At 38.6% G+C, this 9,562-nt stretch overlaps 1 protein-coding gene across 10 annotated transcripts; it reads right to left on the bottom strand.

The window, feature by feature from the left end:
• Window positions 1-9: 9 nt before the first annotated feature.
• Window positions 10-8,296, bottom strand: LOC306850170 (nuclear distribution protein nudE homolog 1-B-like). Of its 10 annotated transcripts, none has more exons than XM_079385645.1 (11): window positions 8,031-8,073; window positions 7,893-7,957; window positions 7,004-7,108; window positions 6,675-6,828; window positions 2,979-3,127; window positions 2,749-2,885; window positions 2,375-2,578; window positions 1,922-2,007; window positions 1,667-1,812; window positions 1,511-1,564; window positions 10-1,411 (listed from the first exon to the last, which is right to left on the bottom strand). In XM_079385645.1, the coding sequence occupies exons 3-10, from the start codon at window positions 7,087-7,089 to the stop codon at window positions 1,516-1,518; spliced, it is 1,011 nt and encodes a 336-aa protein (XP_079241771.1). In that variant the 5' UTR covers window positions 7,090-7,108; window positions 7,893-7,957; window positions 8,031-8,073; the 3' UTR covers window positions 10-1,411; window positions 1,511-1,515. The 10 variants fall into 10 exon arrangements, with proteins under 10 accessions (XP_079241771.1, XP_079241768.1, XP_079241770.1 ...); XM_079385642.1 differs by having other exon boundaries at window positions 1,483-1,564; window positions 8,031-8,060; XM_079385644.1 differs by having other exon boundaries at window positions 1,483-1,564; window positions 7,893-7,938; window positions 8,031-8,060.
• Between the last annotated feature and the right edge of the window lie 1,266 nt (window positions 8,297-9,562).

Below are 9,562 nucleotides of genomic sequence, written 5' to 3'. Positions count from 1 at the left end.
TAACCAGTCCTGTTAACTACACATTTATTTTGAAGGTTATGGTTTAACCAACAATGAAATGGTTTTACAGACAGGATAAACTAAGCATTGCCTTTGCTGAGGACATTGCAGATGTTTAGGTTCATTAATAACAAAGAAAATCCATGATGACAGTAATTGGCAACTGTGCATGTCTTATGCATACAGAGACAAATACTTGACAGAATTTGAACTGTAATGACTTCTTTAGTGAGGTTATTGCTTACATCAGGCCCTGAGATGGTGCGATCAAATGTGCTAAATTTTCCTATCAACCATACTCTATTTCTATAATTTTTCATTAGTACCTCTAATATGGATAATATAATGTATCACTTCTTCCTTACATTTCTTTTAACATAAAATTATCTGTACCCTTCACTGAAGTATTTATATTGCTTGTTACTTAAATCTACAACTCAAAGAGAAACGTGAAAACTAAGCGATTAAACTCCACTCAGAATTCAATTTCTCCTCTCGGAATCCCTGACATATCAGAGAGTTAATACATTGGGAAGAATAGCAAGAGAAGCTGCAACTCCCTTCAGGCTAGTAAGTTCCCAATCTCCAAATTAACTTTGAGGCAAAGCTTATTATGGCCACAAAATTAAGGCACATTAAATTCATGTTCAGCGCATGATATGACAGCAACTAATCTCCAGTACTGTAGCACTGTAGTCTTTGAAAACAAAGATGGCACTGACTGAGTTCACTAGCTATTACTAGAAACAAAAAGGCCCCAGAGAGGATCAACCATAAACATTTCGGCTACTGTTGGTTACTTACGTTAGCCGCCACAAGGCAACGATATGAACAACAGCTTCAGCTGATAACATCTCACCAACATCCTTAGAATTTACAAATCAAAACACTAAAGACATGACATTCAGTTAGTAACAAACTCATATATCATTAAAATGCTAGTTTCTAAAAAATAAACTCAAGTATTTCTGTATTAAAAATGAACCTGCTATATACCTTGCTCCAGTCCTGTGACCAACAATAAGCATGTGCAGTTGACGTTTCATTGGACATTGATCAGTAGTTTAGTGCCAAATATAATGGGACTGCAGGGGTAAATCTGCCAGTCACCTGCAACAGTCTCCCAATTTATGGTCCCAAAAAAGGAGCAAATAAAAATTACAGTGCAGATACATTTTTAAACTGCTATAATCACCAGATATATAAAAACAACACAAACAAAAATAAAAAACAAACAGTGTGAGTTTAAGAGATAGTACATCTGCAAAACACAACGCAAATCTCCAACAAAATAGTACAACAACAGGTAGCAGTTTCAGTCCACAGACACAATAACAGGGTTGATATAAATGTAAAAGCAGATCCCTTCTCAGATAGTGGAAGACTCGGGGCATATGATATGATTCAGCTCCTGAAAATAATGCATTTTCATATTAATGGTTTAGGAATACATGTTTTCCCAATGATGTGAGAGCAAAAGACCTGCTTGTGCACTGGTGGTGAATAGTACTTCATTCACAGCATTATCTTGGGTCCTGTTCCAAACTCCAATCGTTTCACCATCCTGCAACACAAAACAGAGAAAGTTTGGAGAAGAATTATTATGAACAAGTCAGATCATTTTGGTCAATTACAGAGATGCACTGAAATTAATAGTGAGACTAACCCCTTATCATACAATCCATTTGTGTTGGATGGGATTTCTGGGGTTTCCCGTGAAATGCTTGGTGTACCCTGGCTTATTGCTGCACGGCTGGGTGTTTTCTCATGGATGTGTAACTCTCTGCATGATGCCAGCTTTGACTCAAGGTTCTGAAAAGGGAACAAAGGGACATAGAACATTATCATCCAAACTACAGGCCAACCTCAGTTGAAAGAGTGTGTATTTTTTGGTAATATCCACAGTTACACTTGGACTCACCCCAACTTTCCTCAACAGTTCTCCAACAATGTTGAGGGCAGATATCCTTGCAGATGTGGTGAGAGGAGTTCCAGTCAGACCTTCAACTGGACATGACAGATAAAAATAAGTTAATAAATCAAAACTCTTAAGTGTTAGAAATCTAAGGCTGGAAGATGCGGGAAATGTTATTTTCTTCCTCTCCTTCCTTCAAATTTGTTCTTTCTCCCCATTCTTTCCTTTACCAATCCTTCCCTTCATTTAGTTGACTCAAAATTCTTGTATGCGAAATACAATGTTGATGTTGTGCATGAAAGGAAGTTAATTAGTATCATTAAACTGCAATAACTCAAGTATAATGCACAGCATGCAAAAGACACGAACAAGAAACTTTGAGTCACACCATTGCATACTGTCCTTGGGCCAGTTAGGGGCCCTTACAGAAATTAGTGGCCATGCTGTGTTTGTGCTCACTTCTGCTGTAGGAAGCGGAGGGGGTGTTGAATGCAGTCCCTGAGCCTGGAGGTCTGGAGGGTGTGGCGTGGAGAGATGGGAGGGCGGAGGTAACAACAGACGAGGGTCTTGCGGGTGTGGCCTCTGGCTTCTCTACATCTTTAGGAAGGCTGATCGATGACTTGCGCTCCTGTTTCTGCTGAACAGCCAGTTCCTGTCTTAAATCTGCCCCGAGGAGAAAGGAGACAGCAAACACAATCAGCACACAGAGTCTGTTAAAACATCTGAGACTGGCAAATCAGGTGATTATTCTACTGATTATCGATGAAAATGGAAGTTTGTCAGTTAGATATGAGTGAATGGTGTATATGCAAAGAGGTTTGCCTTGAGATTACCTCTGGCTTCGTCTTTTAATCTCTGTACTGATTCTAGAAGATTCTCTTTTTCATCAAGCTCGCTCTCAAGGAAGGCATTTCTCTCTATAACATGATTCATTCTCTGCTCAAAGTCCTCAAGTGACATTATAGTCGCCCTATAAGAACATGATAGACAGGTATTAGCAATAAATTGTTAAAGTCAAAAATATCTGTATGACATATATAACTGGCAAAAGCACTAAACACACCTCTTAGCCCTTTCCAAGTCATCGTTGGCTTGCTCTAACTCCCGGATATATTTGTGCAGTTGGTCTTTGATGGCTGTGGTCTCTGCCAGGTCTCCTTCTAGAGTTGAGATTTGCCTGACTGCCTCAGAGTGTTGCGTTTCATACTTCTCCTGTTAGCAAACAATACAAATGACCACATAAATAGAGGGAAAACAGATATTTGATGAGATAAAGAAAAACGCATTTGAGAAACTACACTTTCTTACTTTACTTTCTTTATTACTAGTATTGTACTTATGTACAAAACTAGAAATAAAGAAATATGAATATCAAACAAAATAATAAACCACCATTCAAAAAGTTGGTCATATTATTTTAAAGGTTCTGAAAAAGGTCACATGCTCACCAAAGCTGTATTTATGTAATCAAAAATACAATAAAAACCCCAGTAATATTGTGAAATATTACAAATTAAAATAACTATTTTATATTTTAATCTATTATTTATTCCTGTAATGGAAAAGCTGGATTTTCAGTATCCATTATTCCAGTCTTCAGACAGGTGACCCAACAGAAATCATTCTAATATGCTCTTATTATTAAGGTTGAATGGAGTACATAAACATTTGATTTTTTATTGCATTCATCCGCAACAATAATGTCTTTGAATTATCAACATTTGGGGGCTTTCTCAGCAAATAATGATACAGGCAATTAATTGTGATTAATCAGCTGGTATGTAATTTGGGTTGCGCGATATACCGGTACTGGAAAAATACCAGTACATTTGATATTTCAAACGTTACAATATTATGATTTTGCTCATTTTGCATGACACACTGTTGTTCACTGTATAGTACAGTAATTATCCAAATTGATGAGAAAACAGCAAATAGAGGAACAAGCTGGATCAAACAGATACGTTAATAAAAAATTAATAAAAAAATAAAACTTGCGCTACATAATTCCTATATAAATAATCGCTCAAAAAAAAAAAAAATTCAATTTTGATTATAGCACTTTTGTATCATTAAAATGTTTAAGCTTGAAAACAAGCAACACGTGTTTCATGTGACCCAGCAACAGTAGCTGCGTCTCATTTAGAAGGCTGCGTCCTCCGAAGGTCTCATTTGAAGGGTGTATGCGTCATCGAGGCTGTCTCATTTTAGAAAAGCAAGTAGGACACTCCAAATGCATCCTTCTTTCACAGGAATTCGGAGGATGCATCAGATGTATCCTTCGCTGTGTGACATGAAGAGCAAACGAAAGACACAGTGGGTGTGACGTCAGACCTCGTAGAGGCTTTTATTAAACAAATAATAAAATAAAGTGTCCAAAAGGGGTTAAAGTGTCCAAAATAAACAGGGGATCTGGTGTCCTCGTCGTGCTGTGGGGTTTGTGAAGGGGGGCAGTGTTCTGAAAGGAAGTGTCCAGGTAAGGGGCGGCGTCCGGCGGCCGCACGCGTTCCCCTCTCGGGTCCGGGGCTTCGTCCTCCTTTGGCCCGCGCCGCTTCCAGGGGTATATATGGCCCGGCATCCTGGCCCGTCAGCCGTCTCGCGGGTGCGGTACTCGTCCGGACCACGGGTCTGGCAGCTCATTTCTTCGGCGGCACTCTTTCTGGACCCACGAGGACACCAACGTGCATGCACGGGGAAGAGACTGGTCTTTCGAGGAGAGGCGCGCTTGGCATTTAAACAGCTGCGGTGATGAGGCTCTATTTGGTTCAGGTGCGCCTCATCACACATCGCCAGCCCTAGCTGTTTCAGCGCCCCTCCTCTCTCACACACCCACTCCCGTCGGGAGCCTGGTGAAGGGCGGCGAATACGGGATGGGGTGGTGACGATAATAAGGGGGAGGCAGCCAACTCGTCACAGCTGCTACAGATAACCCACAATTCTTTGCGTCGCCGTAAACAACCATCGTTAATTTGAAAAATGCCAGCGCCGGCGGATGTGCACACAAGAGATATCAATGTGATACTTCCTGTTTCCTTTTCCTCCCATCCTACGAAGGCAGTCTCGTTTTTAATTCTAGGTTGAGGACACTTCCTTACGCATCCTACAGAGGATGCGACCTACAGAGGATTCGACCTCCGGAGGACGCATCCTTCTAAATGAGACACAGCTAATGTTTCATGCAATGTACTTAATAAAACTGTTTTTAATTCAGTTATCTTTTCAGGCTGCTTATATGTCACCTATGGTATCGATTTAGTATCAATACCGAGGTATTAGATTCTGGTATTGTACCAAAGCCAAAATTGTGGTATGGAGCCATCCCTAGATGTAATTGTAGTCAACTGAAATGCCAAATGCTATGAGATTATGCATTTAAATGCACCTTGACTTAGGTCTCTTTTAAATTAATCTTGCAACATGGCTTTACAACCATGTTTGTGCAACAAACGCCAAGTAAAAACATGAGTGAGCCTCCATACCCTCCAGACACTGATGCAGAAATAAGCATCAGCTGATTTCCTCATCCTGAACTGGATCGCTGTTGTTTGTGTGTGAATGTGTGATTGTGTTCTCAGTAAGCACTGAAAAAAACTGACACAGACCTTCTGGACGTACACATTCAGCTAAAGAAGACTCAAATGGCTTTGATCTGTGGTTATATGCTTACAAATGAACGTCAGTTTGAGATAAAAATTTGTATTAAAATATTACAGATAAAACCCTCTTAATGTGCTTTATGAGACATCAGTGTCAAAGTTATTCAAAGTAAATTTATTCAGTTTACATCATTACGTTGTTCACATATAGTTTGAGCTAATAGATCAAATTGATGTATTAGAAAAATAAGCACTTACATACTATTTTTTCATGTAATATTTTACTGAGCCACCTTTTGCAGCAATGACAGCTAAATCAGGTTTGCAAACTGTTTAGGTACGTTTTCATTTAAATCGACCCATAGCCTAGTGTTTTTTAAAGAGGTTGGAGATTAAATATTATATGAACTTCACTGATCTTTAGTCAGAAGCACTTACATTGTGACTAATGTATTTGCAATCAACTGTAGTCATCTGCATTTTTGCTTACAAAAGTATGGGTCATATAATTGACCCTTTGCAAAAACCCGACCCTAAGTCATGGCATATCACGCCACACATCATGTTCTCAAGCAGTGAAAAATACATTGTGGAGCAAAGAGGAAACTGACAACATGCCAACAGACAAGACAGAGCAGGTTACTTCTAGTATGAAACAAAGTCTTAGCTTTCAAATTGTCATTTAATAAATTCTAACAATTATCAGTAATAAAGTACAGTCTTGTGGCTCTTTAATATGACGTGACAAATCGCTGTAGCGCCTCAGTTCAACTAGCACTTGAAATGATAATTTCTTCCTCTTTACTAGTTATAGCATGAAATAAACATGAATGAACATCAGAAGGTATCTTGTTTCAACTGTGGAAAGATGTCTATACACCATTTTTCAAGTTTAACCAAGGTCAATCTACTCTCCTGTCTGGTTTGTTTGTTGGACAAAATGGCAAATTCAGCATTGTGATTGGTCAGATCGCCTGTCAATCACATTCCCAGCACAGGGTCAACTAGCACCTTAGGTCAGCATTAGGTCAATGTAGCATAGGCTCTCCATGTATCAGAGAAATCTAGTACACTGGCGAGCCACCCAGCCAAGTACTTCAAAATCTAAAAGCGACTACCATAAATCAGTTTATTAACCATGTGTCTATGATGCACCAGAGTACCTTGTAATTTTCTAGTTCCATGCGGAGTCTGTTGTTGGTCGTAAGAAGCTCACGATAACAGGCATCACACTGCTTCAGCTCTGTCTCCAGCTCTGCCTCATAGTCTCGACTCATCTGCTGAAACTCCTGCAGCTCCTCCTGTGCCTCCTCAGCCCTGAACAAGCAGTGATTCAATACGATGACTGAATGTGAGCTGTAAAGGAAGATCTTATACTTTGTTCTATCCCAAGTGTTTAGGAACAAACATGGGCTCTGCAAAACTGCCTTATTTTCCTTTATATCCAATGTAGATCAAATGTCATAATGAATGAAAAACAACACGGAAGTACCTTTGCTGGTATTTGGCAGCCTGTTCCTTCCAGTAGTCCCTCTCTTGTTCAACAGATGCAAATGTTGCAGGCTCAGGGTCACTCATTGCTGTTCAGTCAGGTTTACTGGGAAAATAATGGCCATCAATATATTACAAAATGCAGTAATAAGAATGAATTGATACTAAAATATATAAACTACATTATATTATATAAAAACATTGTTGACGCGTCAGCCGAAAGCATTCATAATGATGAAATGATAATACCAGAGCAAAATCTGTGAAATTTACCAGAATATTCTAGAATATAGTTTGGGGGGGGGGGGGGGGGGGGGGAGTAGAAGATTTTGAAAACCTAAAGATATTTTTCCTAAACCTAAAGATACTCACTATTAGGCTACAATTTTAACAGTAACAATATGTCATTATTTAAGGACTGTGAGACTTATTAGACCACCTGAAGACTTAAGGATTTATAACCTAAGCTAAAATAACAACAAAATTAAATCTCTGTTTAAAAACTGCAATAAAGCGGTATGCAGTTGTGTTTCGGATAAAATAAGCATGAAGTCCCGATAAAGTAAACATTTTTAGAACACATCTTTCTATCACCATCATATGTAAAGACATCAGTCTTAAATTTGCTAACTTAACGTTAGCTAGCTAACAACAAACCGGCCGCTTAAAGTTATTAGCAGTCAGCGGATTCAGGCTCCGACAGAAATCACGTTAATAACGAATGAAGAAGACGTTGACATGTAACTTGAATAATTTTATATTTAAATAACGATATAATCAAAAGCTTGTTGCGCAGTGTTTTAGAGAACTAACACTTCTCAAAACTCAACCGACTAAGTTAACGGTACCCCCTCTATTCTCAAGAGCCATCACGCTAGCTAGCTACTTACCTCCGGCGAATGCTCAAAGTTGTTCTTCCAAATATTTATTTAGTTCCTGTGAGAGATATGTTAAACTAAACAGAAAGATTGCTATACTCAGGATAAAATAACAACACTAAACAAACTGTTTTCTAGCACGTTACACACCTGACAATGGCACTCTTCCTTCTGTTGTGTAAAAACTCTCAGCTCGTGGTTTGTTTCATGCCTGCTTCTGATTGGCCGGTTTGTAATGATGCAATCACTTTGCAAGCCATCGATTGGTTGGTTGTTTCAAGCGATCCTCTTTTATCTTCCAAGGACACTAGAAGGCGCTGAAAATAATGCTCGACACCTCTAAAATATTAAAGATTCACTGCAGCGAATAAAAGTTTCGTTGCATCGTTTTTTTCCGAACGGTTCGATTCAGTAGTGATTCTTTTATGTTGTGGCGTAATATACGTCATGACGTAGTACCTTAAATTCCTTCCGTAAGGTGGCAGGGTACATTTTTGTGTGTGTGTGTTTCTGTGGTTTATGAGGACACAAATTTGTATAATGACATGGGTATGACAGAGGTATTACAATATGAAGGTGGTTTATGAGGACACTGCCTATGTCCCCGTAATTCAAAAGGCTTAAAAAACATACTAAATGGTGTTTTTTTGAAAATCTAAAAATGCACAAAGCCTCCTGTGAGGGCTAAGTTTAGGTGTAGGGTTGGTGTAGGGCAATAGCACACACAGTTTGTTCAGTAAAAACCATTACGCCTATGGAGAGTCCCCATAAACCACAAAAACCAAGACGTGTGTGTGTGTGTGTTCGGAAACGAATCGTTTGTGCATGTAACTAGATTCAATGAGGAGATCCATTCAAAGCCCATTCGTTCATCAATCAGGCGTGCTTAGTACTACGGCTTCCTAAAATGAAGCGAGAACATAAAGAACATTAACACCTTTTCTGGGGAAATATATAAGACAGCTACACTCATCAGTATGTTGTAACAATATTATAACAAAAATTGATAACCAAATTCATCAAATCATAATCAATAATGATTTAATGGTAGGCAAACACAATGCTTTATATATTCAATCTAAAGCCCAGCAAACACTGAACGTTACTCTAACGTTAGTTTTTGGTTCCCGTTTTTTTTGGGGGGGGGGGGGGGGGGGGGACCAAATACTAACGTTAGGGAAACGTTCTTTTTAGGTTATTTTTTTGTAACCATAAAAGAACGTTCCCAGAACGTTGCATGGTGTTTATTATTAAATAACCTAAAAAAAAAAAAAAAAAAAAAAAAACTTACAGAGAACGTTCCCTGGTGGTTAGTTTTTTTGTTGTTGTTCTTTTGCAACCATAAAATAACTTTCCCAGAACGTTGCAGTGTGGGTATTTTAAAATAACCTAAAAATAATGATAACTTTGGTTTTTTACACAGAGCTGACCTACATATTTGTGCTTTTTCAGTATTCTACATATCTCTGCTGTTCAGTTTGGTCTGAATTAATTCTGACCTCTGATGACATCAGCGGTGAGCATTTAAAGCCATTTTAATCCAGTTGTAGGGATTTGCTGGAAACAAAACAACAAAAAAGCACTTACAACAGGAGACACATCTATAGACTGCACACACACACAAAACATTTCTCACTTTACAGGATTAAAGAAACATTATATAAATAAAACAAACATTCAAC

The sequence above is a fragment of the Barbus barbus genome (assembly GCF_936440315.1).
Source record: "Barbus barbus genome assembly, chromosome: 3".
Classification (NCBI taxonomy): domain Eukaryota; kingdom Metazoa; phylum Chordata; class Actinopteri; order Cypriniformes; family Cyprinidae; genus Barbus; species Barbus barbus.
This window is presented reverse-complemented; position numbering and strand designations above follow the sequence as displayed.